The 28,000-nt window shown below is 41.0% G+C and overlaps 2 protein-coding genes across 11 annotated transcripts in view; both read right to left on the minus strand.

Moving 5' to 3' along the window:
• The window catches only part of FHDC1 (FH2 domain containing 1), a 43,096-nt gene extending 26,510 nt beyond the window's left edge, over window positions 1-16,586 (minus strand). The window contains exons 1-2 of one of the 2 annotated variants that reach the window (XM_054202465.1): window positions 16,128-16,586; window positions 5,772-6,401 (exon numbers count right to left, since the gene is read on the minus strand). In XM_054202465.1, the coding sequence (XP_054058440.1) occupies window positions 5,772-6,254 (483 nt within the window). In that variant the 5' untranslated portion in view covers window positions 6,255-6,401; window positions 16,128-16,586. Of the gene's footprint in view, window positions 1-5,771; window positions 6,402-10,924; window positions 10,983-16,127 lie in introns of those variants that run through there. The other variant, XM_054202466.1, reaches the window with a different exon arrangement.
• A 78-nt stretch (window positions 16,587-16,664) lies between these two features.
• Window positions 16,665-28,000, minus strand: part of ARFIP1 (ADP ribosylation factor interacting protein 1) — a 45,111-nt gene continuing 33,775 nt past the window's right edge. For all 9 annotated transcript variants that reach the window (XM_054202472.1, XM_054202471.1, XM_054202476.1 and 6 more), the window contains 2 exons: window positions 26,508-26,682; window positions 16,665-18,263 (listed from right to left, as the gene is read on the minus strand). In XM_054202472.1, the coding sequence (XP_054058447.1) occupies window positions 18,108-18,263; window positions 26,508-26,682 (331 nt within the window). In that variant the 3' untranslated portion in view covers window positions 16,665-18,107. The remainder of the gene's footprint in view (window positions 18,264-26,507; window positions 26,683-28,000) is intronic.

Here is a 28,000-nt window from a genome sequence, read left to right on the forward strand (position 1 = left end):
AGTTTTCTGAAATTTTGGAATTTTCTCTCTTCTGAAACCAGCAAAGACTGGAAAACACAGGAAATATCATCGTTATTAGTTTTAATTAGATGATTGCTAGCCTGAAGCCCTTCAGTTTTAACATATGCAAAGATAAGAGGACAGATTGTGGTTTATTCTCCTGTTATCTTAGGAGTTGAGAGGCCCCTAACAGATCATTAAGGGAAAGCCCCTTAGCATAGGACAGGTTCAACTATCTCTCCCCCTGCAGTATCTAATCTTTTTCAAATGTTTTACTGCAGGGACCTCTCAATGACCTCTCAAAACTGCAGCTCCAGTCTCCAATTGCTTTGCTCACTCCTAATTCTCTGATTTCTCTGTACTAGTTTAAGCCTATAAGCTTTGCCATCATGATTTGACTTTTGGTTTGCTGTTTTTTGGGGGGTTTTTTTGTTGGTTTTTAAAGCATATTACAGTTAACCTTCTGTACATATTATTTTCAGTCATAGTTGATAACTGTTACAGTAAGACTGACCATCAGCTGGGTAAACCTTTGGTTTCCATGGCACAACTCGGATTTACAGTGCAACCTCAAACAAAACTAGAGATATTTTTTTAACACCTTCCCTTGAAGAAAAACAACAGATGGCAACATATACAGATGCATTTGCCTTATCCACACAACATAAAACCAATGTCATAACTCTTTTTCTCTTTTAAGTCCAAGGATCTTACACACTTATTACTCTGTATATGATTGTACTCTGTTTTTTCCCATTTTCTTTTCCAAGCACACAGTCAAAACACATGGCTCATTTTTTTGTCATTCTTTGCTCGGTGTCCACTTCAAGATTATCAGAAGTGATTGAAAAAGCTGTCATCGCTCAACTACCTTCAAGGAGCTTCTAGATGGGAGTGTGAGAGGAAAGAAAGGGGAACCTGGCAGATACTCCATAAATACAAGTTCCTACTCCTTGCACACAAATATGGTATCTTCCATCTCACATTCACTACCATGTTGCATATTAGATTTATCATCTCAGCCTTAAGATCTGTTCCTAATGTCTACTCTTCTTCCCAACTGAGCTTTGATTCGATTTTGTCCTTGCAGAAAATTGCATATGACTTCCTACCAAGCTGTTGCTTTTTACCCTTTAAACGTTATGCCAGCTTTTTATAAAGTCTGCTCCTATCTTCTGTTCATACACACCTTCAGCACTGGTGTCAGCACAGCATGTTCCAAATCTCTGTTGACACCTAAAGAGATTTTAAAGTGCTGCCAGTGACATCCTTTGACTTCTTGTCTCAAGAAGTTACACTGGACTATAAGAATTGAGAACAGACTTTCCTAGTCTCACTGGGATCCTCTATACTCATATAGTTTCTTATGATTTACTTTAGATAAATTCAGGAGAGCTTTCTCCATTCACATGCTCTTCAATTCTTCTGCCAGAGAAAACTATTAAATTTTTGTTTATCCTACTCTTTAAATATGACAGTTCCCTCAGATACTTTGCACCATCTCAACACCTGCACTTTGCACCATCTCGACATCTGTCAGCCAATGCCAAGTGCCACTGCCTCACACAACTGACACCTCTCCTTCATAAACAGTGCAATCTTGGGAGCAAGAAGAGCTGATTCACTCCTGAATCTGCTTCTCATTACCACAGTACTTAACTCAGCCTATTTCTGAAATCTGCAGCAGGCACAGATCATGTGGGGTAATAACAGCATTGGTCTGACAAATGTTAATCCACCGATATGGAAATATCTACTCCTGAACTCTGACAGAAATTTGTAATCAACAGGAAAGATTCAAAGGAGTGTTCTGGGAGACACAAAAAGCCCCACTTCAATACCGACTTTGTAGTGGCTGCAAAAATGTAATAGGAGTTTCTTGCCATAAGATTGTCAATGAGGAACAGGAACATGGCAAAGTGGATTTATAACAGATTAGTGAAAGCAAAAGATTATATGTATTCTTTGGATAAGAACAATGGGGTTTCACATGGTGAAATATAGTTTACAAATTACAGCAAACATGGAACAGCCTGGCGGCACAGGCTTGGTGCTGGAGGTTAGGAAGGATATGAACAGCTTCCTGCTTTAGCTTCCACTTTACAACACGCTAACCATCACTGTTGAGTTTAATATTTTGGCCTCTATTCTGCGAGCTACACGCACTGCCTGGAGTGGCTGAGGAAAGGTACGCTTCCACAGTGCAACGGAGTGAACTAACAGCTTACTACAGGGCTGTCCCACTCCACGTCACCCTCCCTGTCACGTTCTTAGCCTGCTCTTTCCCTTAGGCAGGCACTGGTACTCATCTCATTGGTTTCTTGTTGTGTTAGTCCTCTGCTGGATTAACAGGTTGAATCAGCTCTCAAGAAGGTGGAGTGAGCATCACAGCCAGTACAGGGAAAACACAGAGATGGCATGGCGAGGAGAGGGGAGAAGAGACATCCTGTTTGCCCCTTCCATCTTCCTTCTCTCCTCTCACTAGACCCTTGCACAGCCTCTGGAATTCACTGCACCCTTTTGCAAGCCATCAAAACTCACTAAAATAGCAGAAAACTACTCCAGTAGAAAAAAAAAAAAAAACAAAACCAAACCAAACAGTATTCTGCTAAGCTACTGACTTAAATCTGTTTACAGAGGGTCCAATGTCTGCCAGAGCCAGCATGCAGACAGGGGGAGGTGAGGGACAGGAGCTGAGGGACAGATCTAAAGATCTAAGGAGAAAGCAAGACCAGCTCCCTTAGCTGGCAACAAGCTGTTCTGCCCGCTCCGCTGCCAGGTTAGCTATAACCTAGGTGAGTGTATGTTGTGCCATATTGTGACACCACTAAAGGATGGAGAAAGTAAATTGGTGTGTAAACTTTACTCTACATCCCCTATTTTTCAGAAGCTCAAATTACATGAAACCATAGGGCAAATTAAGCCTTTAGTCAAGGAAACATGTTAATTAATCTCCTAAGGGTTTGGTGAGGGATTGTTTATGAAAAGGAAAGCATTCACTGTAGGAGTTTGACTCAAATCTCAAAAGGGACTTCTGTTATAATGATGATGTTTAGTGCTGAGCCTCCAGAACAGGGATTCAGTACCCTGAGTTGGGCATTTAAATTCCCTGTACAAAACACTGGCAAGTGAGGAATTAAAAGGACGTCCAGTTCTGTAAGAGAAGTTTTTCCAAAACTGATCATGATTTCATAATTAACAGCGATCTCTGGAGAAGGTATGAAAACTGTATCTCCACCACAGTCTCTGGAGGAGTGCCCTCAACTCTGGCTGAAGAGTCACTCTTCACTGCTCCCACCAAAGCTATGCCACTGCATTGAAAGGAACCCCACGGAGCCAAAAGAGCAGACTCTCTGGCCATGCACTTTTGTACAGCACTTTGGACACATGCTCTTTTTTCAGATTTGAATCAAAGCAATACTTCAATTTAGGCACTTGAAATTATCTTGAAATTACACTGTTAACACACTACAGCAATTAGACTAATTCCACTATTTAAACTCCAAAGAACGTTTTCTACTGTCAGACCGTAAAGCACTTTCTAAAACAAATTGTGTTTTATTTATGCAAAAGGAATAGAGATACTGAAACACAAAATGTCTTGTCCACCTTCCCCTGTCAGGCCAGTGTTGCAGCCAGGAATAGAACTACTGCTTCCTCAGGCCCACGCTAACACGCTCTCCACAAGGTCACACAGACGCTGCGTACCTCAGCCTGCCCCCAACTCCTTTCAAGCTCCTTAGGTTTTACTACAGTGAACTGAGGACAACCTCATACCATTAAAGTAAGTGAACAGCAGCTGACAGCACCGATGACAGAAATCACAAACATCGTCTATGCCTCAAATCTCCATACTCCTGCTGAATGACGCCTGTAGTAACGTTAAGCATGTGAGCTGTTGCGTGTCTCTGCTTCCGCACTTCCAATAACACATAGCTCTTCAGGATTATCTCCTTCCCTCCTTACTAAGCAGCTGGTACTGCAAAGTCCATTAACACACATGAAATTGCTCATCACTGTCTGACACACTGCTGCAGCATGCTTGACACAGCATAGCAACGGAGTTGAACATTTTGTCACTTAAGTAGCACAACTCAGAGGCAACAGAGTCCTGTTGCCTCACTGCCTGCCATGTGCAAAGGCACCGCGTGGGAGCCCTGAACCAGGATGGACAGGTGTCAAGCAGTAGAGACACACTGGACCACCTTATCAGCTCCAGATGGATGCACAAAAACATTAACTTGTAGCAAGGCAGGTTTTTGTTTCCAAGGCACTGTATCTTGGGGAAAGCCATGTTTTGCAGGCCTGTAATTTTAATCTCTAACGCTGCTCTTAACCTCCCCAGGATGCCTCGAGTTTCAAGCTGTACATGAAAACATGCGAGTTCTGGAGCATGCTGGGGTTTTCTCTGCCCTGGCTACCGTACACTAGGGGCCACATTCCATTTATGAAACTCATCTTCATTTTTACTATATCTTCACCACACGGCAGTCCTGAAAGGGGGAGCTCCTAAGGAAACACGGGGCTGGAGTTGTGCACATCTGTATGCAGTACAGGAAGTCCACTCACTGCAATCCTGATTTAAAGATGAACATAGCCTGAAAACAGCGCAGAGGTTAATGACTACCTCTGATGACGGCCCCAATTACTCCTTCCCGATGTCAGGGTTTCAGAGTCTACAATACACATGCCTGTTTTAAACCCCTTATTTTAGTCTATGTACCACACGCACGCTATCAGTACCTTGGTTTCTCACCTTGTCCCTGCTGATCTTATTCAGGCACCTTCTGAATCCTGCACGATTCCACTAACTTCAAGTCCCTATTTTCTCACTAAAAACTGCTATGTTGTTACATCTCTTAACCCCATGCCCTCTGTATTTTGTTTAGAAGCTCACATGTATATAGACACACACCAGTGATTAAATCTGCATTTCAACCCTCCAATTACTTCACAGAAAGATCACTTGAGACAATTAGTTCAGGCTTCACAGAGACGCTGTCTACAAATCAGGATCTAAGAACTAGAAAAGCTACTTATCAGTTCACCAGAGAGTGTCTGAACCTGAAATTGCTTGGCATATACCTTCTCACCACCAGAACAGAAATCAGTACCAATGTTCCGACCTTACTGGAAGGTTATTTTAGTGTCCAGAAAAGGCAGGGTAGATAAAATAAAGTTTTAATTAGCAGGAAAGCAACGCTTATGGAAGCTGCAACTTTAAACCTATCTCAATTAAATAACAAATTATCTTAATCACTATATTATATTTTATTTCCTTGCTGTCATATTGGGACTTCCCTTCCCGCTGTCTCTAGGACATCTAGAATATATATAGTGTTAACCCGTGCAATAGGATTCTCTTCCCTCCTGCCTGGTGCATGTTTGCACATACAACATTTTCTTTCCACAAGTGACGTAGTGGAAGAGATGAAGAGAAAAAGTTACAATAAACCTACGTTTCACACTGAAAACTCAAGGGCTATCCAGCATGACTAAATACAGATGCTCCCTCCACTTATTTATATTTAACAGGTGACCAAATCACAGCACTTGCCAAGTTAAAATAATAAAACACTGTTAGTTCTCTGAAAAACAAATATGTGTCACTAAGAACAAAGAGTTTATCCTCCCCACCGCTCCCCTCCCCTTCAAATCAAGAAAAATTTGCCATAAGGATATAACATGACAGAGAAAGAGACAAAGGTGAGTCAGAATGACACTAATTCCTACAGCACTATGTAAAAGACAGGGTTTACTTCAATTCTTACCTCCTCTTTAGTCTCTTTGAATGAAGACTTTAAAGATCGACTTCTGGGGTCCTGAGGCTTGGTTTCTTCCTGCTGCCCAAAAAGTTCCTCAATTTTCTTTGTATCAATCTGATACTGCGGTCTTGCAGCAATCGTCCAGATATTGGTTTTACCGCGGACTTGTTCTTCAGGGATAGTTTTCCAGAAAAAGCTCCGCATTCGTTTTTTTTTGCTGTGGTTGTCATGCCCATTTATCAGTTGAGGAGGCAGAGGTATGTTTGGCCCAGGCAGTGGCGGAGGGGGTGGTGGTGGGGGCGGCATCCCCGGGGGGAGCGGAGGGGCTGGGGGAGCCCCTGCGAGGGGACATGGCGGAGGGGGTGGTGGTGCTGCAGACTGAGAAAGTTGAGATGCTGTTGTCGTATCCTCGTTCATTAATCCTGTTGCAACTGGAATAGCCCCATTTTCTTTATCATTGACCAAGGAGAGACAATTCATAACATGCATTTTATGGTCTCTCCAAAGAGGAGAGTTACTTCCTTAGATCGGTTTGAAACATTGAATAGTGAGTGCAGCAGCAACCGATATCACACTCTCTCAAACTCTGGTCTGCCAGCAGTAGCAACACAGAGGGGACTGTACCATCTTCGCAACCTACAACAAAGGACAATAGGGAGACTCAGATCAGAGAGACTGGATATCGTCCCTCACACTGAAAAGACAACAAAATTAGGGTATAACAGCTATCAAGTTTTTAATCCAGAAAGGAAATTTAGTGAATCAAAAGTCTTTCCCACGGCAATTGTATAAAGTTTATCCACACCAACATTTCAAATAGCTTTGGATATCTAGATTTCAAAAAGATACAAAAATAAGAATACCTCTTAAATTGCCCATAGTACATATCAAATCTATCTATTAATCTCAGTTAAGTGCAATTTTGTAAAAGAATATATCAAAATATTAAAACAAACAAGTATTATCCCACTGCTAATTTTAGAATTTTTTAAAGGTGATTACACACAGTTAGAAAATATAAGTATCAACTATGGTACTGGATTAACTGGATCAAACAGACCCTGTTTGAATCTTTTAAATTCATGGCTTAAATCCAAGACGCATTAAAGTAGCAAACAATACGTCAGTGATTTAACAATTTGGCCTAACGTACTGCTTTTTTTGCCTTTGTATTTTTCACACAATCGTCAATAAGGGAAAAACAGCGTGCAGTCCCTAAACTCTCTACGTTCCCTAAGCATAAACTTATAGTACTTGCATTTTACCATTAATGGTCTGGTTACACCACCTACCAAAATGCACTAAAAGAAGACAGACCACAGTTTGATTAAGCTGCCCCTAATAATTTCAGTATCTAGGTTCATAGAGCCAGTTCAATAAGGGGGGGAGGGGGGGAAAGGAGACAGAGAGGGAGGAGACAATAGGAACAGTAACCTACACATCCTAAGCACTGTACATATGCAAAACTTTAAATTGTTAGCAAAGCTTTTACATCTAAATTACCTCATGAAGCAGCTTAACAGGAATCACAATAGTTTCAAGCAATTTTTCTTACGCTGTCACCTACTAAATGAAGCTTCTGTTATTGACAGTAAACCTTCTAGTAAGAATATGACTTCCATAAAAAGCACAATTTTGACAAGCCACATCTATTAGAACAGATTTACTTCATAGTCTCAGAGAAAACAAATTAAGGTATTTCAAATATAGACCAATGAAGAATTCCATGATTTTATGGAAATTTGTAAGTTATCTCAAAAAAAAATTTGGGAATTTACAAAAAAAAAATCAAAGATAATGCACAATAAAAATTTAGATAGAGGAAAGACAGCCTCTGAGCAAAGATCAGTCACAGGAAAACTCAACAGAAAAAGCTGAAGTAATGCACTAGCACCAGAACAATATAAAACCAGAAATTTGGCACTGATTTACCTGTATGCCTCTTCAGCAGGGTTCACATAGAGCTAATAGCAATCCAGATCAATTTGACATTGTATAATAGTGATGAAAAACCTTCACTTTTTTACCAGAGATCCATCAGAGTGTACACGAACAAACAGACCCAAGTCACAGAAACAAGCCTTAGGGCAAATTCTCCCTTGGTCTGCAAGGACTCAGTCACTCACTGCTTTGCTGAAGTTAATGGAAACAAATAAAAAATAATCCACTGTACCTTTTCTTCTCAAAAGCTTGCATAGGTAGATAGCAAGAAACTCCTCTTTCCTGCTTCAGATTTTCTAGCCTTATACCTCACGTTATAAAGGTATTTCCAAGAATAGAAAACACATATAAAAATCTGTATGAGCTTTAAGTTACAGCAAAGATGGAAAATATTTTACTGGCAGGGTAAAAAGGAGAAGAGCTACAAAGAAAGTGGATCAGGATAGAGGGTTTCAAATTTAAATCAGCATTAATACTGAGCTGCTATTACAGAGCTGTGTATGTTCATGCCTCTCCTCCCAGGTTCATGATCATAGACTCAGAGAGGCATAAAAAAGCAGGTGCAAGGTGGTGGAAAGAGATTAACCACTCAAAGCAATTAAGTGTTGCATTAATTTAAAGAAATACTCAACTAGGAAAAAAATCTTTTCCTCCCTACCACTTATACAAAAATGAAAAATGTATTAGCTAGTTTTCCACCATCACAAAGCAGTATTCAACAGTTATTATTTTCTAACTTGAGTTCCCACAGATTTAAAAAAAAAAAAAAAAAAGACAGAAGAGACAGACAGACCAACCGACCATACCCCTGGGCAATGTGCAAGAACCTCATTTTGAAGCTTCCAATAAGTCTAGATGCTTTAAGAAAAACAGGATCAAATCCTAATGAAACCAAGTTATAGGCGATGTTTCATCAGTCCCAGTGCTAACACACAAGAGTGGAAAACGACTGATCTCAGACCTGAATGCTTCTGCGTTAGACAAGGGACACTCCTAGTGAAAGGAGTGGAGAACGCAAGGGGAAGAAAACATCCCAACCTAGATGTAAAGATAGATAGATAGAACAGGAAAAACTGTTCTCAAGCCAACAAGCCCTGTACTGCTTTAGATGAGGTAACCGTCACCCAGAAGCAGGAAAGGGGAAGAATCAGCATTAAGAAGGAAGGCATGAAAGGAGAGGCACAGCATAAAGGCTGGCCATTCAGCTTTGTCTTCTGACAGATAAGCACAACTCAGGTGACAGAGGTCACTTGCTTGTAAGAGGACGGCGGTCTCAAGTTACCAGATACCAGGAGACTGGTCAAAATCCCCTTCTCCTGAGCAGCTCTGGGAGGAGCGGCTCGAAGACATTCCCAGCGCCCGCACCATTACATGGGTTGGAGAGGAGAGAAGCTGGCAGCCGGGACAGGCTCTGGGGCTGCTTGTTGGTATCAGCAGGTGCCTCCAAGCAGGAAGTATAGCAAGAGGAGGTGGGGAACAGTGCGGCCACTCCGACTGTGAACTACAGATTACCGAGACACAAGACACGCAGCCGGGATGGGGATGCGTAATAGAACCCAAGCAAAATTTAACTCCTAAGGAGCCTCTCTGCATTTTTCAAAGGATCAAAGGGGAAAAAAAAAAGAATGGGACCCAAGAACAAACATTTAAGATGTCTCAATTACACTTCATTATTGCATGTTTGTTATCCAAAACAGCCCAAGAAGTGCAAGAGCTCTAAAGTAACATCTTTACCGCACGCTTTAATTGTGTCCATATTTGGCATAAAAGAAATATTTTATTTCTTTGTCTCATTCATTGTTCTAGCCAACCTAATCTAACTTGAAAATGTATTTCAAAGTTAGAGGGTGGGACAACTTTCTCCCCAGGTAGGGAGACAAACGCTCTACAGTAATTTGTTTCTTGCAAAAAAGGCAGTTGCCAGAGACGGACATACATTATATTTGCATACACAAATTAACAGGTGAAATGCACAATGTGCTGAAGGGCATCTCATAATTCATACTGCAAGATATTACTCCCTTTAACTCACGCCTTATGTTCTCTGCTGCCCACGTTTCTGTGTCAGGCATCCTCCAAATTCTCATGAGAACAACGCCGATTTTGACACCAAAGCCCGACCGCAGCATTTGGGTGTCTGGGTTTCAGCAACGGCTACGCGAAAAGGTAAACGGAGCAATCAGTTGCTCACCGCAGATAAAGAGGCTGCGGACGCAGCCTTGCACGACCAGCCACCGACCTTGCCGAGACGTGCAGGTTACAGAGAAGGCGCAGCTCGCGCTATCGCAGCAACTTCACGCTTAACCACTTCACGCATCCAACAAAAATCCCTTGTATGCCCAACCTCCCTCCCTCCCTGCCAGCCAGGCCGGGAAGGGAACCCCTCATGGGTTCACCACACAAGCGAGACGGGGGGTGGACAGAGGGCCCCCCAGACCAGGCGGGGGGATGATCAGGGTTTTGTCAGGGGGCTCAATTCCAGCTATTTTTTGTTCGGGGCTCACCCCGCCGCCGCAGGGAAGGGGGGACGCCAGGGGAACAGTCCCTGTACCTTACCTTCCGTCCGCAGCGGGTGTCGGGCCGGGGCGCCCACAAAAGGCAGGCAAGCGGGACGGGGCACCCGCCACCGGGACCACCCGGGGGGCCCGGGGAGAGCTCTGTACTCCGGGACTCCCTCCGACCGACGCCGGGACAGCACCGAGGGCTTTTCAAGGCAGGGGGAGAAGCCGCCCCGAGGAACCACCGCGACCCTCTTCGCCTCAGACACCCGCCGGCTCCCGGGCACCCTGAGGCACCTCGCGCCCGCCGCTCCCTCGCGCCCCGCCCCAGCGGCCCGGCTCGGCCCCACCCCGCCGCCAGGGGGCGCCCTGGCGCCCGCCGCCTTCCCGGCCGCAGCTGCCCGAACCCCCGCAACGGCGGCGGACCCGCTGGGGACAGCCGGGGGTCGTCCCGCTCCGCCGCACACGGGGAGCAGCGGCGGCGGCTCTCGCCCGTTGACAGGGGGAGGCGGAGAGGGCGGGGGCGGGCGCGCCGAACCCCCGCGGTCCCGCAGGGAAGCGAGCCCCTTTTCCCCGGGAGCGCTCGGCGAGGCGGAGAAGGACCCAACGCGGGCTGCGGAGACCCCCTCCTCCGCTCCCCGGCAGCGCGCAGCCCCCCGCCCAGCCGGGGAAGACCCACGGCGAGACCCCTACCGCGCCCCTCCCGCCGCCGCCGCTCACCTCCGCGCCCGCGGGAGCAGGCGGCGCCGCGCGCAGCAGAGCCCGGTGCCGCCACGGCTGCCGCCTCCTCCCATCGCGCCGCGGCCGCGCCGGCGGAGCGGGCGGGGGCGGGGCAGCGCGCAGGCGCGGCGCGGGCGGGGCCGCGGCAGGTGACAGCGGTGGCGGCGGTCCCCGGGAGCGGGGCAGCGGCCGGCGCTACCCAACGGCCTGTGCTGGCCGGGGGTGGCCTGATGCCCAGCGCCGGCTGCTGCAGCTGCCAGGGCGTGCGGAGGTGGGGAGTGGTGTCCGCGGTGGGTATCGGTCTAAGCAAGCTCTTGATAAGCTGTCTGATGGGTATATATAGAGATAGATATATCATTTTCCACATGTTGTCAGCGAAGTCGCAGGAACTATTTCTACAGAAACAGGACAGCAGCACCACCACCCACGCTCCCCGTTGAAGCCTTTCACCCTCTGCCCTTGCTCCCAGCCCCACATCCTCTTTTCCATCCCGCTCCCAGGTGCTCATCCCCTTTTCCAGCCCCTTTCCCATCCCCTTGTGCCCAGGTCCTCACCCCAGGCAGGTCGGCAAGATGGGGGCATGCAAACTCGCCTTCAGAGCCCAGGGCTGGGAGTCAGTCTCCAAAGGGGACAGCGTGAGAGAACCTCAGAGTGATTTAAGCTGTGATGGCAGCCCTGGGTTATGTCACACGAGGCAGTTCACGTGACTTGTGGACACCTGAAAGCCAAAGTACCATCCACAGATGATACGGGGAAACAAATACATTGTTCTAAAATATTTTGCCAAGAGGGTCAATCACATTTCAAAAATAAAACCATTTTCCCCAAACGAGGGCAGGTGAAGAACTTCACTCAAGTAAATAAATAGTCCCAGCCATAAGGAATAAACACATCCCAAACACCCCAACACTCCTTTTTACAGGAGGTCAGTTCCGAGGCAGAATCAGAAATGTTTCCTTGCCTGAGAACGGAGGGAGGGAGACAAAACCCTCACCTCCAGCCTTGCACAACCAGCTGCCACAGCTTCTGAACACAGCACATGAGAGAGGAAACACGTTGGCAGGGCAGGCCGGGGGTGGGAAGGCAGGAGCAGGAGGACAAAAGCATGTCATGTCAGTGTCGAGTGCCTAACCTGCACCCGGCTGCCTCTGCCTGGGGTCAGGAGGCAGGAACCGGAGGAAAAGCGGGAGGCCAGGCAGCCTCCCACAGCGCCAGAGCCCAGCTTACAGTTCTGAGGTTATACCATCCCAGCTTACAGTTCTGCAGCCAGAGATCTGACCTACTGGTCTGGCAAGACAGCCTGTTTGAGTCACTCAATTTATAAAAATAAAATAGAATGAGAACAAGAATTATGGAATGCGATGTCAGAACCTGGTCACTTGAGCTCAAAATTCACTGAGTGAAAACAGTTCAGCCACAGTAAAGGGCAATTCCTATCACACCACACATCTCCGCTTGGCAGGGTTTGCGGCAGCCAGGGAGGACACGCTCAGGTTTGAGCCAGCGCGGACATTCCTCGAGAGTGTCGGGTCACCCCCGAGGTCGTCAGTGAGGAAGCGCGTTGCCGCTTGGACTGTAGCTGCTTGTGTTGGAACCAAAAAGAGACTTGTTTTCATTGCTGCCAGTCATGAGCACAAATGTTCGCTCGAAAAGACGGAAAGAGCAAGCCAAACACGAGACTTGCATAATGGCATTGTATTAAAAAAAAAAAACAAAACACAAACCCAAAACCGAACAGGGCAGCAGAGGACCTGGCAGTCAGTCCGGATGTGAAGTTAAATTCTTAACTTTTCTTCACCCTGTGGGTTGTTTTTTTTTTCCCCCCAGAACTTTTCCAAAACACAATGTTAGCAAATTAATTTTAAGTTTTCAGCTGATTTTTTTCCCCCCTAAAATGTGAACACTCAGCAGGCAAAAATTTTGCCCACATGGCTAAACTTCATCCAAGTTACAAACAACTGAAAACAGGTCTTCACAGTAGGAAGTATTAAGCAACTTTAATAATAGGTAGATTGAGCAGCCCCACCTATAATAAGCAACAAATGCACCTCCCTAGAACAGATAGCATTTAGGTGGGTTGGTATACTACAAAAACAAATCCTATTGTTAATATTTTAAGATTTCTAGTTAATGAAATGCTCAGGACAGTTTTCAAGATGACTACTTCTTTTAAGGCATTACTTTTTTTTTTCCTCATGAAAGAAAAAAATGTCTTTTGTAAACTCTGCTTCTCTTTAGAGCACAAAGCACTTCTGGTGCTTCAGGCTGAACACAAATTTAACAATGGAACAGATCTAATAGGAACAAAGGAATTTATACCACCTGAACAAAAGGTGTCGTCATCTTCCTTACAAACCCTTATTTCTAGTGTTGGGACAAAGGCAGGAGAGAAAGTTAATGGTGACACTTTAGACACATTAAAACCAAGTTCTATTTGGTTTCAAAATTAAGCACTGTGGTAGTTAACCTCTTGAAACAAACCCCTGCAATTAATTACCACTATCACATAAAACTAGCATGATGCATATACATATGTAAGAAAGGCAAATCAAGACTGAACAGGCAACACTAGTTTTTAGCATTATTTATCTCTTCAAGTGCTTAAATTTACAGCCTTCAGTATTCTTTAAAAGGTAGCAAGGTGTATAATTATTTTTTTTTTAATTAGCACAGCAAGACATGCCATTTGTTAAGTACCATTTACTAGGAACACATTGCTGGTAGCTGAACTGTTCCTGACTGAACCAATGGATTTATGCTGGCATAAACTGTAATAACAGGGCAAACCCGAACTAAAAATTAGTTTCGGGTTTACTCTGTTCTCTATCTGATCTCTGCACTTAATTAAGAAATGTTATCATACAGCCACACTGTATGATGGTACCCATCTAAGTTCTACCACCCGGTGGTGCAAGGGAATTCTGGAAAGGTACTCTTGATATCTTTTTCTGCTTGTCCTGGAATATCAAATATTTCCACTCCTCCAATAGCTATTATCTTCAAAATGGGTTCTCAAAGAGATGAGATACAGTGTATTTGCTCAGAAAACAAACTTTTTCTCACCCACGGCGATTAAAAAAAGTAGAATATACATTTTGCCGGGCTAAGTACTTAACAGAAATACACTACCAATAGTGGACAGCACAGAATTGTTGCTGCTCCTGCCTCCCTCCTTAATTTTTTTTCCTCAAAAGGCAGCTGAAGTTTAAAAAGTAATGCTTTTGTGCCAGCACTCTCAGCCATAGGAAACCACAGATCTGCAAACTATGGATCAAACTTTTATGTCCATGGCTGTTGCTCTGCAAGGTTCATATGCTCCTCTGCATTTCAGTATAGGGACTCTGATGAAACAGCAACACATCACTTTTCCTTTCCATTGCTGCTCTATCAAATTTATGCCATCCTTTTCCAATGCAGGCACAAGCCATCCTGCTTGCTACTCTAACACTACAGGTCCTTCCTTAATTCACATCAGACTATTACCACGGTGACACATCCCACCTACCCGGCCACTTCATTCCCATATAAGACTGACAAAAATTAAGAGAAAGGACCTTGTTGAGAATAGGTGCAGCGAGATGAATGAGAGCACCATCACAGAGACAGCAATGTGCTTTCTATGTACCACTAGCTTTAATATCAAAACACCTGAAAGAATACAAAGATGTCAAAGAGCTACTAACAACGACAAGTAACAAAGAGAACAAAGAAATATAAACCAAGGAACAGTCAGGTCCTCTGTGGATCCTCTCATAAAAAAAATATAACAAAAATCAGCTTTCAGTTTGACACAACTTAGCTGCCAGTAGTTGCATAAGTTTGGGGTGGGGGCAACCAGAAAATATGAAAAGATTAATGACTAATTAAAAAAAATCTCTGACTAGTACAACCTCCACATCAAGAATGCAGCATGGGAAAGATAGCCAGACTTAAAAAAACCCCACCAACCCACAGATAATTGCAGATGAGGAATGCTAAGTAATTATAATACCTTATTATTCTTGTAACACCACAATAAGGAACAAGAGCAGATAAGCAGAGAATACAAACTGAACATGCCCCTAGTTCAGTTCAAAACAGAGTTGAGGGGAACGTTTAGTTTTCCTTTTATATTACTTTGATCATTTTTCGAAGCAGAGACAGAACAGAGATAAGGTTGCTGGGAAAACCAGTTGCCAGAAGATTGGTATCAAGCTGTTAACTTTAACGATACTGGCGTGTTACTGTACTCTACTTGCATAGACCTCTCTTCAATATAACTATAGATACACTTTATAACCCAAAATGTTCTTTGTAAGGGCTTGACAAAGCATGAAGTACGCCAAAGAGCATTTTTAGAGCAGAAGAGCTGTTCGTAGAACTCACACAAACAAAAATAACAGGAGCTACAAGTTTCAAAGAAGCCAGGAGTGCAGATAACTTACAGGATGGTCACTGAGAAACAAAACAGCTCCCTGGATCTCAGTTTGGTAGAGCAAATACAACAGCATATCTGAAACTCTATTAACCACTTTAAATTCTTCTTTCTGAGAAACCTGACACAAGACTAGAAGCACTAATGTGATAACTTGCAACAGAGATGAAATCTTTCAGACAAGACTCCACTAGGTGGGTATGGCCCCCTAAAACAAATGAAAAAAATCCACCCTGACAACTGTCTATCCAGATAAATGCCAGCATTACAATCTTAAGGTTAATACAGCTTTTTGTTAGTATATCTTTTTGTTAGAAAAACTGACAACCCTAATTACTTTCCATTAGAAACTTCAGAAGTGTCTTCCTTTTATGATCTCCAGAAGCAAAAGTTTCTAAATTTGGTTAGATCTGAAGAGCTAACTTTGAATACAAGACATGAGCTCGACTTATTTCATAGGCACATATATTTGAATGGGGGCAAAAAAAGAAAGTTAAAGTACTACAAAAGGCAATCAGTTTAACATCCTATCGATCAGCTGAAGACAGAACCCTCCTCATTGAGGCTATCAATTAGAACAATTGCTTCGGTGAGCAAAATGGAAGTCATTCTTCCTTCTCCCTGGTATTAAACAATACTCAGGTTTTAGAAAGCAATCTCTCTTGTCCAACCTTTTCTTCCAGGTGAAGAGACTCCAGCTGGAGAAGCCATTGCAAAAGTTTGAGGGTTACACAATGCCACATGGGCCATTCCTGCATAAAGCAATTTCAGATTCAAGTTCACTCTTACCGTTTCTGACAGATCAGTTCCTTCGGGGCAGGGACTATCCTCAGCAGGAGACACACGAATCTGAGAAAGAAACCAATGACACGTGTTCCATATGTATCCTTTTCCTATAGCGGTCCGAAAGCTGGTATTTCAACTGGAGTCCATAGGTTTGCATTCTTCATCCCTGCTACAATGCTCCTATCTGCATTTCCTAGCTCAACTGCAGTGACACAGCTAACTGCTTTCTTGCACCATCACACCATACCTGTGCCAAGATTCAGACAGTGGTAAGTCCATGGCTTCATAAAAGTTGTAAATGTAAACTTCCTTCAAAACTTTAAGTCAAGAATTATATATACTGAAAGATTTGTTTCACAATGAGTTTACATTCATGTTGAACTTGCACAATATTAAATCATCCTGAAATAGAACAGCAATGTTACCACCTACTACTGCTTTACCAGAAATTCTTGGGCAGGGGTGGGAACTCGGAAAAACAGGACTAAGCCTTCAGTGCAGAAGCTGGGTTCTACCCTTAACCATCACAAGTCAAGGAAGTTTGACTGCAAACACCTTTAATATGAATACAAAATTCACATAGGATATACATTCTGGGGAACATAAATGAACTATTACAAGAGATTCTGACAGAACAAAAACATAAAAGAAAGCTCTGTCAGGCCAAGAATTTAATGAGGAATGATTAAAAAGTTTGATTTACAGTTACATTACAGTTGTGTTAAGCACTGAAAACTTTAAGAACGTCAGCTGAAAGGCAACTGAACATACAGTACATAAATCATACAATCCACACTGTTGTAAATAACATTTGATGTATTTCATTTTACTTAACAGAACACAAAGCAATGTAACACGTGCAAATGAGGACTCCAATACATTGAATTTAAAATGTCTATGATAAAATTGACACAGAACTTTACATTTAAGGACTACACGATTGATGGAGAAATTAAAAAAGCATCCTCCATGTTACTCTCATTACCAAAGTATGCTTTTCAATTAAATAGAAAAACCATACTGGCCCAGTTTCCTCACTTAAAACCATACCTGTCCATGGAGGTTAACTAAAGCTTTAACTTGCTCTAAGTGTAAAACGAAACAGAATTTACACAGTCTCCTTCCCCTTGTTGGGAACTGACAAACCATTATGTGAAAGGGTTCTTGGGTTATGTACACTGGTGGAAAATATTATCTTATAAAAAGGCACATACCTGTGATTTAAGGCTAGTACGGTATTTGTTTCATAGAGAAAGTAAAATTTTAAATGAAATTAGTACATTGCATGGTTGGCCTCACTCAGCAAACCACTTGGTGCAAAGCAAAAATGTGTGCTTAGAAGCCTCAGACTGACAGTGATTCTTGCTTTAGTGTTTTTCTTTTTTTGAACCTATGATGGAAAGGTACATCTTTTAAAAAGGCATTTGCTGCAATTCCACTAGTCAATGATCCATCTGCTACTGTTGCCTTATACGCAGATATCGCACATAGGCCTTATATTATTAATCTGCAAAATAGTCTTTTAACTCTCTCCTTTTTAAAAGTCATATGAAAATTACTAAAGATGTTTTCTATATTCATCTATAAAATACCAGATGTTGGTACAAATCATGTAAACCTCCTTTTGGAAATATTTTGACTAGCCACCAAAATGACCAGAAATCACAAACATCATTTGTCAGTGCAAATCTATAATAAGTTCTCTTTCCCCTCCCTCCCCCATCCCAGTTACAGAAATAACCACCAACCTTCACATACAAAACGAGTGCTCTATATATTTGAAATGACAGAAATTATGTTTGGTTACCTTAAAGTCACCCACTTTCCCACCAAATTCAGTTTTACAGTATTACAAAAAGGGGGAAAAAAAAAAGTTAAAGCTGTCTGTGCAAGAATCACTACAACAGTCCTTCAACCCCAACCTGTAATTATAATCTGATTTAAAGATTTTAGGTTAACATTGGGTCCTCTTCTCTGATCCGATTACTGTTCTTCAAGCCAGGATGGGGCATCTGCTCCAGGAGTTTTCAATTTGATGTGGAACTGTTTAAGTGTCTGTTCAAGCTGCTTTTGATTCCCAGCAAAGTATGCCGCAATGGCATTGTGGAACAGAACAAGCTGATTGTGCAATACTTTAACCTGCAGGCAAGAATAGAGATAGGTTAAGAGGAGGAGGCAGATGTTAAAAACATCACAAGCCAGTTATAAAAAAAAATAGGTATATTTGAGATGCTCAGACTTCATACAGGTATATTTAATAAAAATTTAAAAATACAAATACAAAATGCAAATACAAAATTCTTTAACATTAAAGTGATTTAGATCTTTCATAAAGTATGTTTAACAGTCAATGCCAACTCAGTACGCAGGGACCAAAAGCAATTCACTAAACAGCATAATGTTATCAAATATCAAACACTTGATTATGAGTACTTGATTCCTTGAAATTAGATGCCAAACCTCTGTTTAAGACAACTACCTACAGGCTAAACGGACTTCCCTGAGACAGTACATGACAAATGCATTATCTAAGTATACAGTTCATTTAATTGCCTCTCCCCCCGAACCCTCCTTGCAGAGAGTTGCTTTTTTCCAGCTCACATATACTTAAGTCAAATGAAACTGATGTTCTTTTCCCAGCAATATTTCTTGCCCATCTCCTGTAACACAGGATTATTTACAACACTTGGTCAATATCTTGACTATAACATTTGTGCAAAGTAGTCATGAAACACACAGGTCATACCAGTATCAAAACCTGGGGAGAAGAGCACAAGAGCAGGCTAGAGAGCATCACTGTTTTTCTCTTCTAGTCTAGTGTATGATGACAAGCCATAGTGCTGATGAAGTTACAGTTAAACAAATGTAATATTTTCATCCTAGCACACCAGTAAACCTGAAGTTGTGAATGTTGAACAGTAGCATGCAGGAAAAGGTATCTGCCCAGTTTCTCCTGCAGCCAAAACCTGTCCTTTTTGTTCTTCAGTGTACTCGCAGCCCAGAACAACCTTAACTCTTGTGTCAGAGCCCAAACCCCTAAGGTGGTGGCCCTGTGCCTGCTTTCAGCCTACGAGACCTTGAGTCCAATAGCATTTAGCCAACACAGACGAGAACAGAGGAACAGGACGGCTGACTGAGCCCAAAGGAAAGATGTGGCAGGCAGCAGATTTAGCTTTCTCTATTCAAATTTTGGATCATCGCCCCGTCTGTCAGCACAATCCACAAGGGAAAGGCTGCTCCTGCCATGCTAGGAAGCAAAACTGTCCTTGGGCCAGGTTTGGCCTATGCCTACCAGTTGGCCATGCCTGTTTTAACAGGTTATTTGGCTAACATGCTTTTCTGAAATGAATGCAACTCAATACAGAGATACTTTATTGCCTTCATTTAAGAAAGGATCTCAATATAAAAAACCAAGATCTAATAGATGTGCTATTACACTAGAAGAGTAACATTTACACTATTACACAGAAATGTAATAATATACTTTTAAAATAAAATACTCTGAGAATCAAAGAACTGACCATGTGCGCATGTGCATGCAAGCACACAGGTGTATATAAAAGTTTCAGCACTAAAAGTTGAAATTTCTTTTGAGTATACAACAATTTATTTTTTTTCTACTGAATAGTGTCATTTGACTAATTAAGTTTTGCCCATAAACTGACGGCTGTACAGACCTTAATATCCTACTGTTGTGGTTTAACGCCAGCCTGCAACTAGAACCATACTTGCTCACTTCTCCCCATTCCCAATGGAATGGGGAGAAGAATCAGAAAAATAAGGAAAACTCACCTATTTAAGTGATAACCCCTCTTTGGTAACCCAAATTTTGGTCTAAGTCACTCTGACAATTTGAAAACTGGTATTCCTGTGTTTTCTCCCCTAATAATTCAGGCTAATTTAAACTTAATACATGTGAAATAATAGGCCTTTTGCCTCATTAACAGTGTAAAATGGTAGGTTTTTCCATCAAAAGGCTCTCCAAGAAGAAGGATGAGAGAGGCGGATATAGTTATAAAGGAGTCTGCAGTGCACAGTTGGGTTTTTTTCATTTACAATAGAAGACTTCACTAAATTAACAAAGTACAGACATTTTAATATTTAGGAGATTAGAATATAACTAACTACACTTGTTCAACAAATATATAGTTCAGCTTCTCAGAGTCACAAAAGATGGCCTCTTTCAGATGGCCTCTTACAGTCCAAGCTAGTTCTAGCACACTGTTAAAGTGCTACAAGAGTTCTATTCTGTTTATAGGAACTCAAATAAAACAAGGGTAGTTAATCCACCCTCCCAACCCAAGTTCATCAATTTGAGGCCAAATTTGGCATTTTCTTAGGGCAGCTTTTAACACAAAGCTTTTGTGAACTGCCCTGAAGTCTTCTAATAATTCTATAAATTCAGTAAGGCCTAGGGTTTAATATGTGTGCACACAGATGCAGGAATTGACAATGTAGAGGCAGATGATTTGGACTGAAAGAATATGCTTTGTTTTGGTGGGGTTTTTTGAACTACCAGAGCTACCTCATTGTATGAGGTTCTATCCCCAAGCCAGAGCTACCTCATTGTGGTGTAAATTTCATGATCGCTATCAAACTGGTTGCAGAGGTTCAAGGTATTGCAACTTCTGCTCTCCTCCTTCAGAAACCGATTGCTAAATGAATCCCAAAAGTGATAGTGGGATCTTCTTATCCATAGCTTCATTCAGGTAACTTTAAATTTCTAGAAAAAGACCACTTAAACTGTCTGACACTATACAAGGAAGCTGTACTGTGAGCTCTACTATGAAGCAGCAGCCAACTAAGGGAAGAGAAAAAGCTGTAACGTCTCACATCACCTTATGTCCACTGCAAAAACACCTGCAATCACAGCTAAGAACTGGTCGATGAGTATTCACTTAAAGCCAAGCGCAAACCTCACCAGTTTTCCCATGAAAGAATCTCAGCTTTGCCCACTCCCATATCCAGCCATTGATTCCTACTTCCACACTTTGTTTCACCTTAGCCCTCTGTTGGCAAAACATTCATGCAGTTATGTAGTCAGTTGGATCAGGGAACAGATCTAGATTAAAACTAACCAGACAACAACATATTTGCTTTAACCTGGATCAGTTCCCCAATCTGATTCTCTGCACAGCTGCAAAAACACTTTAGTAAGCACACAGAGAAGGCAATGTGGAGGAAGGGGGAGAGAGGATGAAGGGACCACTTTTTTTTTTCCAGTAAAACCTTGAAGTCACTGTCAGACTACAGCACTAAAGGCCAACTCTTGAGCACTAAGCTGTAGCACCTATTCCAGTAAAGAAGCATTTGAAGATTTACCTTTCAACCAAAGAACGTTAATGGTATGCTGCTAAAATACAGGTTCCAGTGTATGACTAGCATGCCTGTCAAAAAGCCATCATGTTTTACAGCTGAGCATCATTTAAAATCATTGTTCCTTGTTAACTACATACACCTATTTGTTTCTAATTACAAGCAGAATAAACACTCTGTAATAGACCTGGCAAACTTAAGTCTCAAAACAAAACTGAACTTTGTGTATGAGCATAAAAAAATGGGCATGCCCTAAACAGATGGCTTGAGTGTCGTATAGAGAAGATACCGTAGGTTGGATTTGTCATATTTCCTCTGGACACTCTTAACATTTCATTTCTTTTTAAATATTGTCTTCTTCCCCCCACCTCCCTCTGAATACTTAAACATTGTCTTCTTCCCCCCACCTGCCTCTGAACACCATATTTTCCATGGTGGAGTAAGTACAGACTTTACACCCTCCTCATTCAGATTGTTTCAGCCATCTCAACAACCAAAAAGACGACCTCCATTCTAATGTTTCTGTCAGTTTGTACCTCCTCACAACCATAATAATCCTTTCCCCTAGCTATCTTTACTTGAAGTTATTTGATTTAAACACTTATGTCATACAGGTTTCCATTAGATTGCACATTGCATTCATTTGTAGAAGCAAGCATTTAAACATCAAACTCCTGAATTACAACTTGCAGAAGTGCATTCAGTTCCTTTCTTTACACAGAAAGATTTGACATTTTTCAAGTGCATACATGAAAAACAGTTTTTTCCTTTCTCAAAAAGACAACACCTTTTCAAATATTTTTCAGTGGCAGAAATCTTAAAGCTAAGAACAAGCCATCTTTATAGAAAAAAAAAGATTAACTATTTGTAAGCTACAGATTTTGATTGCAGCTATTCTTATACTCGTTACCCAATGCCACAAACTTCTGAAGAACTCCACCACCTGGGGATAGCACCAATATAATTTTGCAGCAACATTAAAAAAAAATCAGTTCTAACTTCAAGATCAAATGCTATAATGAAAGTGCATAGAAATATTGTATATCTTGGTTTAACAGAGAGAAACTTGCAATCCCAGCTTTACTGTGATTCAGCTCTCTGCACCTTTGGGGGCTTTAAACTGAAATATTAACGTTAGAACCCAGGAGAACAGGCACAAAAGGACTGCACCCACGTGATGCCTTTCCCTCCCCTAAACGTAGGGCCAGCTAGATTATGGTCGTTCGGTGACATTTGCAGCAACACAGACCAACTGGAGCCCACCAGACAGTTAAACTGGCTTTATAGTTCCTTTGCAGTGACAGCTTGAATCATCTCCTGATTGCCCCTGTTCTCCTCATATGTCATACTTAACCAAATACGGGACAAAACTTTTGAGTGGCAATATAACTGAGTTCATCTAGTGGAGGCACAATTACAAAATAATATCCATGATTCTGTTTTGACATTAATTTGTCAGGCAAAAAATATACAATTTATTGTTTTTAAATGTTTAATATTGGTTAGACTGTAAAAGCAGATCTATTGGGAGATAATGATGAACTGCTTTATCTAATCTAAAATTAAACCCTACATTGCTTAATTGCTTTGCTATGGCCAGGTTTCATTACACAATTCTGTTTTCAACACAGAAGTGATAATAACAACTAAGCTCAAGACTACACTGTACTACATCCTGTATCAATATATACAGGATGAAGACCAAAGGTTTACAATCTATGATAAAAAAGTAATATGGCTACCATACAATTTTCTTACCTAAAAAGGCTTCTCTAATTAGACTCAGAACAAATATTAATCCACATCTGGATTCAGCACCATGTCAATACCTATTAATAAAGTTGATGATTAGAGATTTGCATGTTCTAGTACACTGTAACGTGAGTCTGGCAAGGCCATGCCTTGTTATAGCTGCTCAAATATAACCCTCATTTGCCTTGTATGCAATAAGCCTGCAACAGCACAGGCTTTCTAAAACCTGCTACAGAAAGGCCCTTTGTGAAATGCTGAGTAAAACCAGTATCTTGTCCATCTGATCTTCCTTTATTTTGATCTCCCATCCTATTAAATCAGCACCAATGCTGTCCTGCAGACAGACACACAAAATAGCAAGTTCCTGTTACTAAGGATATAGTATCAGTATAACCAGTATAATTCCCTCCCCTGGACTACTGTAACAGCCTAACAATATCAAAATCACCCTTCCACTTGGGAGTTCAACATCATATAAGGTCTTCAGTTTAAGCCTCCTCCTGCACAGTGCACTACTCCCACAGATGAATCAGCTGTGTTACAGACACACTCGTACAGCTGTACCCACTGTGCTCTGCCTCCTGCCCTTCTTCTCCTTCACATTAGGCACATGCTATATTTACAGATGCTTAAATTATGGTGGATCACAGCAATTATTATCATGTACCTTTGGAAAAAGTAGAACATCTGACATTATTAAATCTAACTAAAATTAAAGTCTAGATCCTATACTTACTAATCCTATACTTATTGAGTTAATAATCCTTTAAAATATAAGTAGTAATTGACTTAAGAGCAGTCACTTACACTTTGTATGCGGCTAAAAATTAAAAGTAATGTTTATAATGGTTATACAGTTGTCTAGCAAATCAATTGTGCATTCCAATTTCTTAATACTAGCTGCAGGACAAGAACGAGGTCTCACAGGAGCTTCCCTCCATTGACATTAATTAAAAAAAATAAAAATGGTTGACACCACAAAAAGGAATAAAGATGTCAGATTGGCAAGAACATCATCTCTCAGGTAACCACTGCCTCCCACTACACCCCGGTAAGTATTCTGGGCAACAGAAGAACAAAAACTATCAGAGACAGATGCAAGATGGAAAAAAAAGTGCTTCTGAAATGAAGCTTTAGGATTAAGATTACATATTGTTTACTGTGGAGAATCCTATACAACAAATAGAAAACACCAAAGTAAATCTTATCTGAGTAAAGCTCTCAGTAGATAATTATATTTAAGCCAATATTTGACTGTAAAGGAAGTCCTTTCTATGGCTTTTGGGAACAAAACTACATACACCCTTGAGTAAGTATTTTGACATCTCCAGTGTCAAAACTGAGAAATGTCAACCAGCGATAAAAAGGCTTAAACATGTAAAAAAGTCTCCTCTATATAATCTAAAAGAAAAGGCAGGAAGGAAAAAACAATCTCTTTCAGAAAACAAAATTTGTAGGCTGTGACTGCTAACAGGATGCTTGATCTAATTCAAGACCGTCACTAGGAAGACAACTTCATTCGTGTTCCATAAATTATCTAATTTTTAAAAAAATATGGAAACTTTTTTTACACAATGGAAATAAAATGCTTTCACTCTAAAACTTTCCTATCTGTATAAATATAAATTGATCAGTCTGCTATATAGTTAATGCAAACCAAGAGGAAGCAGGTTTTCAACCAATTTGAACTTAAGCATCAGAATTCCTGTACAGATATGAGCTGGAAGGATCAAACCATTTCAACAGAAGTACATTATATTAGTGGCAAACAATTTACTAGAAGATAAAAACAAAGCGGGGGGGGAGGAGACACCTTCAGCATACCCGTTTTCAATCTAGCATAGTTTTAAACTCAGTTCTTAAGAGCATTTTCTAATTTAAGCATAAGTATCAGCATTTGCATTAGACTTCAGTGTATTCCAGAAAATTAATTTCATGGGGATTTTTTACATTTGAAAGTTAATGGGCTACAAGTTCAGCAAGAAATGAAAGTCGGGCAATACCAGTTTTTAACCATCTGATGATCTGGCTCATTAGCTTTTAATGGCCATGTGACTCCAGACCCCTGATGCAAATGCCTGTATGAAGTAACAGTGCTTAGCAGCTACATTTTTAACATATATTGTTTTGGAAAACAAAAGGTTTTATTTTCTGCACTTTTTTTCTTCTCATCTGTTGACAGTTCATGTTTCTTCCCTGCCTTTCATCTTAATTTTAAGTAGCTGATGCAACTGCATATCTGATAATATATTCAAGAATTCATAATAGTAATCAGTTTCAATTGATTTGGCTTGTACCCACGATTTTCCCTTAAAGTTTCCTCCTTCCATGCAAGGAGCCTAGTTTGCTACTGTTGTCATTTGGGGCCGCTCCCGTATTCTCTGACAGGCAGTTGTTACCTACATTCAGATCTTTAAAATATATTAACCCATACTGAAAATGTTAATCCACTGCTAGACACGGACAAACTGACAAACTACTACCTTTTATGTAAGTTTTGATAATATCTTCCTCCTTCTGAAGTCACAGGAAATAGAGTAATAGCTGATTATAACCATTCCATTTACTATGAGTACGAACAAAAATCATATCTTGAAGGACCATCATTTTTACATCTAATTAGAAATAATTTAGAATGACTTGTTTATCAAAAAAACACAGTTTAATAGAGTGTTCTGTATGGCTATTCTAGTTTTGCCTGGTAGACAGAATAAGAAGGTTAGGAATCCCATCCTTAAGAGGGTATAGATGAAATTGTATGGTTGGAATAAACACATATGGGGAAAAAGAAACAATTTCAAACCAACAGTACAAGGAGCTCTGTTTAGAATTAAGAAGCTATATAGGCATTAATTATAGAGTTATATTTCTCAGTTCAAGTTATTAAAGAAAGCTTAATTTTGAAGAAGCCTCTTCACAGTTCTCTCACTTTCTTTGTGCATATCCTCCATGACAGTGTTGTCAAACATTTACTTTAAATCAGTAGTTATATGACTCATTTAACCATTAGATGTGGTAAACTGGAAAAGTAATGCTTTTCCAAACTTGAAACCTCCCATATCAACATGAAACTTACTGCCATAGTATTTGCCATTTGTAGCTGCAGCAGCTTGATTAGGAACTTTTCAGGCTGCCCACTATAAAAGTCTGTCCTCTGGTGATACAGCAAGAACTCAAAAAATTCAACTTATTTTTTTTGCTCGCTCTACTTTTAAATTAAGATATATTTTAAGATCTAACAACTGAAGTATTTCTATCAAAGCAGAAACTTACAGGACAAAACTCCCAAACACAACATCAGAAGCTGTAGCTTACCTTATTTTCTTCCAAAAATTTCAATTTGATAGATACATCATTACGCATTTTGTCATATTTCTCTTTATGCACTTGGAACAATTGTTGTGATTGCTCAATCTTTGGCAGAGTATTTGCATCACGAGGGCCAAGATTCAGCTCTTCTAGGTCTGTTCGATAAGCATCGTATTCAATCCTGAGAAGGAAGAGGAGGAGGAAAAAAATTCTAAAGGCAAAGTGTCTCAAAACAGACCTCACATACAGGGCCAAGTAGATGAACAAAACAGTCAAGTATAGAAAAAATAAAAGGCAAGTTTTTTCCCCCCTCCTCCTACTCATCAAGCAAAATCACCCATAAGCACACTGTATAAAGCTGCCTCAACAAGTAGCCCCCACTTCTGTTCCTGTCTCAGCCACATGCTCCCAACCCTCTGTTTTGTGCTGGCTTTGGTAGTCAGAACCTCTCCTGGGACATCTCAGCTTACTAACCCAGATATAGCTAGTAAATTTATTTTCAGGTGATTCTTCTACTTTTGAATCATTTCAGTGAAGAGTTTGTGTTGAGAGCAAGAGAAGCACCAAGAGCAGGATGTCCCCTTTAAGCAGATGTTTGAGCAATGGCTCACTTTTACTAAACTCTGTCCTATGGCTTTTTCAGCATGCTCTAGGCTTCTCTGTATGCATTAATTGGAACAGTTTTACAGTTCTTCCACAAGTAGTTTTACAAGAACTTGTCTGTCCTATGGATAAACAGGCTGAAAAAAAAGATGATGCATTATTTATAGTCTGTTGAGGGCCTATCTTAATTTTCCTAGGGAAGTCAGACTCTCTGGATCAATACCACCACTGAAGGAGAAAAGGTAAGAGAAAGACAGAAGGTTAAGACTAACAGATACATAAGTATTTAAACTAACTCTGCACCAAAGATATCTATCCCATGACTAGATATGACAGACGAAAACTACTTTTTAATTTACTCTTGTTCTCTCCAAATTATCTATCATGGATACTGCTGGCAGAAAGAGAATTTATGTTATGGTATAGGCTCTTGCCTGCAGATACCTGACAACATTTTAATTGAACCAGCTAGTCTTCATATACCACTATTTATTAAAAAAAAGTTATAAACCTCCTTGATATCCTTCTATATTAGACTGTACCATTTTATTACATGAATAGAGATGATCTAGTCATACCTTCTTACTTGTTTTAATGGAATAAATCAAAATGTCTTAAAATTATTTTTAATACAGAATTAAGTTTGAATATTTAGTTTTGTCTTCAAAAACATTATGGTTGATTGTTGTTGGTTTGGCTTTTTTTTTTCCAAGAAAGTTTAAGTTAAGCTTTCTATTCATCAGCGTATAACATAAGTTGGAAAAGCACCTATGGAATGTTAGTAGTTTAAAGATTATATCACTAAATTAATCTTCTGCTTTCCAGTGTTACATACAAGTCTACTGAACACTGGATCCTTGCCAGATAAACTATTTTTATATTTAAAAACATTATTG

Source organism: Rissa tridactyla, chromosome 5, assembly GCF_028500815.1.
Source record: "Rissa tridactyla isolate bRisTri1 chromosome 5, bRisTri1.patW.cur.20221130, whole genome shotgun sequence".
Lineage (NCBI taxonomy): Eukaryota > Metazoa > Chordata > Aves > Charadriiformes > Laridae > Rissa > Rissa tridactyla.